This window comes from Salvia hispanica, unplaced genomic scaffold (genome assembly GCF_023119035.1).
Source record: "Salvia hispanica cultivar TCC Black 2014 unplaced genomic scaffold, UniMelb_Shisp_WGS_1.0 HiC_scaffold_658, whole genome shotgun sequence".
Taxonomy (NCBI): domain Eukaryota; kingdom Viridiplantae; phylum Streptophyta; class Magnoliopsida; order Lamiales; family Lamiaceae; genus Salvia; species Salvia hispanica.
The window spans coordinates 1-3,000 of NW_025952419.1; the positions used below are offsets into that span (position 1 = coordinate 1).

The 3,000-nt window shown below is 41.8% G+C and overlaps 1 protein-coding gene and 1 non-coding gene across 2 annotated transcripts; one reads left to right on the plus strand and one right to left on the minus strand.

Moving 5' to 3' along the window:
* Positions 1–20: 20 nt before the first annotated feature.
* LOC125199751 lies at positions 21–1,193 on the minus strand (the record flags this gene model as incomplete). The annotated part of the gene is made up of 1 exon (XM_048097661.1): positions 21–1,193. A coding segment is annotated over exon 1 (1,173 nt), but the record flags the coding sequence as incomplete, so codon positions are not given.
* LOC125199752 lies at positions 592–698 on the plus strand. Its single transcript, XR_007172628.1, has one exon. It is a non-coding gene; the product is annotated as a small nucleolar RNA R71 (small nucleolar RNA).
* Positions 1,194–3,000: the final 1,807 nt, after the last annotated feature.

The window sequence follows — 3,000 nt, forward strand, 5'->3', positions numbered from 1 at the left end:
TCTACCACCGCCGTCTCAACTTTATCAATCCTCTTGGTAGAGTGTTCCATAATCCCATCGGTCTTCTCCATCAAAGCTTTTAGAAGCTCATTGGTAACATCACTTGAAGACTTTGAAGTGCTAGGTGAATTGTTAACCCCACTTGGTTGAATAGCATTATTCGGATTCCCATACGAAAGATTTGGATGTGTATTGAAGGATGGACGATAATTACCACCCCCATTGTTGGGGCGATAATTGTAGAAGTTCCTTTGATTTCCTCCTTGATGCACATAATTAACATCCTCTACGGTAGGTTGAGGCTCTACATTGGGTGCCATCCCCAAACTTATGCTATCCACCTTTTGATTGAGAATCATCATTTGTTGGTTGAGGAGATTGAATGCATCCGAATCAACAACCGAAGCTACCGGCATAGAGCCATCTCGACCCGAGCTCCAACTCTTGCTAGTGTATGCAAGCCTTTGAAGCATCTTCTTGCACTCATCAACCCCTTTGTCCAAGAATGATCCCCCCGAACCAAAGTCTAGTTGACTTTTGATAAATTCCGAGCATCCATTATAGAAAAGGCTCACTTGATGGCCCGGAGACAACCCATGGTTAGGACACTTCTTCAACAAAGCATTGAATCTCTCCCATGCTTCGAACATAGACTCTTGGCTCTTCATTTTAAAGTGGGAGATCTCCGCTTGTAGGTTGAGAGTAGAGCTAAGAGGGAAGAACCTCTCCAAGAACTTTTTGGCTAAGTCGTCCCAACTTATAACCGAGCCCGGCTCAAGGTTATCAAACCAATCTCTAGCATATCCCGTCAATGAGAATGGGAATAGCCTAAGCTTGATTGTATCTTCGGGAACCCCATTAAGCTTGGTAGTGTTGGCAATCTCCAAGAATTTGGCTAAGTGCATATTAGGATCCTCCGTGGGCCTTCCCGAGAAAACACGTTGCTCCACAAATTGGATCAATGCCGTCTTCAACTCAAAATTGTTGGCATTTACTCTTGGATCAATGGGTGGCATTGGGATATTAACGTTCCCAAATGCATTTCTAACCGGTGCCTCTCTTCTCCTTTCCTCCTCTCTTTCCCTTCTCATCTCCTCCATTTGTTGTTGTAGTTGGAGGATGATTTGGTCTTGATTAAGGGGAGGTGGAGGTGGAGGTGGTACTTCCTCGTTGTTCCCATTTGGATTTTCCATTGGCTCAACTAGATGTTGAGCTCGTGCTCTCCTCCTTCGTCCTCCTCTTCTTCTATTGGCGGCTTCTATCTCTAAATTAATCGGCTCAAGGGGTAGATGCCTTGAGCGCGTGAGCATAAAAACCTACACAACACAAGAGAGGAAACAAAGGAAAATTAGAGCTAAACTAGAAAACTAAACTAAATAAAGCAAGTAAATGTCTAAACTAGTATTCTCTATCTTATCACAATATCAAACACAAAAGCAAATTAGTCCCCGGCAACGGCGCCAAAAACTTGACTCATGCTAAACTTGCAATCAAAATGTCACCCACAAGTGTATGGGGGTATGTAGCACGTGGCAAGTTAAAATTATCGATCCTCGAAGACTAAGTGCCGGCTTGAGTACTACGATGCAATTTAGAACACTATCTAGACTATTAGAAGGGGTTTTTTTGGTTTTTCTACACTAAGATCAAAGAACAAGTAAGAAAGTAAGAGCAAAAGGAAATTAAGACAAGAAAAAGGATAGTTTTCACTCAAGTTGGAAAGATAGGGATATTGATCCGTTGGTATGGATCACGGGTGTTCACCTAGGGATCATGCTCATCTAAATGGTCTTATGTGTGGCTAGGAAGGTCGGGTTAATTGGTTAGACCCCCTCTCGGGTGCACCTAACACGTTGATCGGCCTCTAATGTCGGAGTCTCCTCCCTACACTTCGAAACCAACTCCTACAACCTACGGACCCAAGCCCTCTCTCTAGCTATGTCTCTCTCGAGCACATACAACGCACGGAGTTGTTGGTCATTTAACTATCTAATTAAGCATCTTTCAACGACAATAATTAGAATAAGACATATCAAACTGGTAGCTAATCAATTGGATAATGAAAAAGCACAACAACCAACAAAACCACCACATAAGACATAGATAAGCATAAATCAAGATTTAGCCCATGAATTCCATACAAACTTCACCAATATCCCTAATAAGAACTTAGCTACTCATAATGGAAGCTAAGACAAAAGAAAATACAAAAACTTCAAAGGAAAACATAGTAAGAAAAGGTAATAGAACTCCCTAATGTAGACTTGATGTTGGGGAGGATCTTTCTTCTTCAATCTCTTGAAGATGGAAGCCTCCTTGCCTTCAATGACTTGTATCTCTCGATTTTTTCTCTCAATTTGTCGTGGGGAAGGTTAGGGTTCTAAATTGAGTTAGAACCCCTTTTATACTCGGAGTGAAAATCAGGACAAATTAGCAAACACCCGGTCGGGTGATTTGTAGGTGATAAAACACCCGACCGGGTTTTCTTCCCGAAGCCCGCTATTTTGCAAAACACCCGACCGGGTTTTCCGAGAAATGGAAAACACCCGGTCGGGTTTTCCTCCTGGAGTGGCTACTTCAAAACACCCGACCGGGTTTTCCGAGAAATGGAAAACACCCGGTCGGGTTTTCCTTCTGGAGAACTCCTCGAATTTCAGCTTCGGCTCGTTTCAACCTGTTTTCATCACAAAACTACGACAAACCCATCAACTCACCTAATTAGTGTATATGCGGTGAAAAAACTTGTATTTAACATCTTAAACCATCAAAAGCACTCTTTAATCACCCATAAAACAAGCCTAAAATATGAGTTTGTCAAATCACCATCCGCAAAAAGTGAAACAAGATAGTGGAGTTTCCGCTTTAATTAATCCGTACATGAGTTGTACTCTTTTTATGTTCTAATAATTTATAATTTATACAGATAATTCAATGGAGGGATAAGGGCACACTTTTATATTCTATTATACTCCCTCCGTCTATTTTGGTCCGTCCACAATT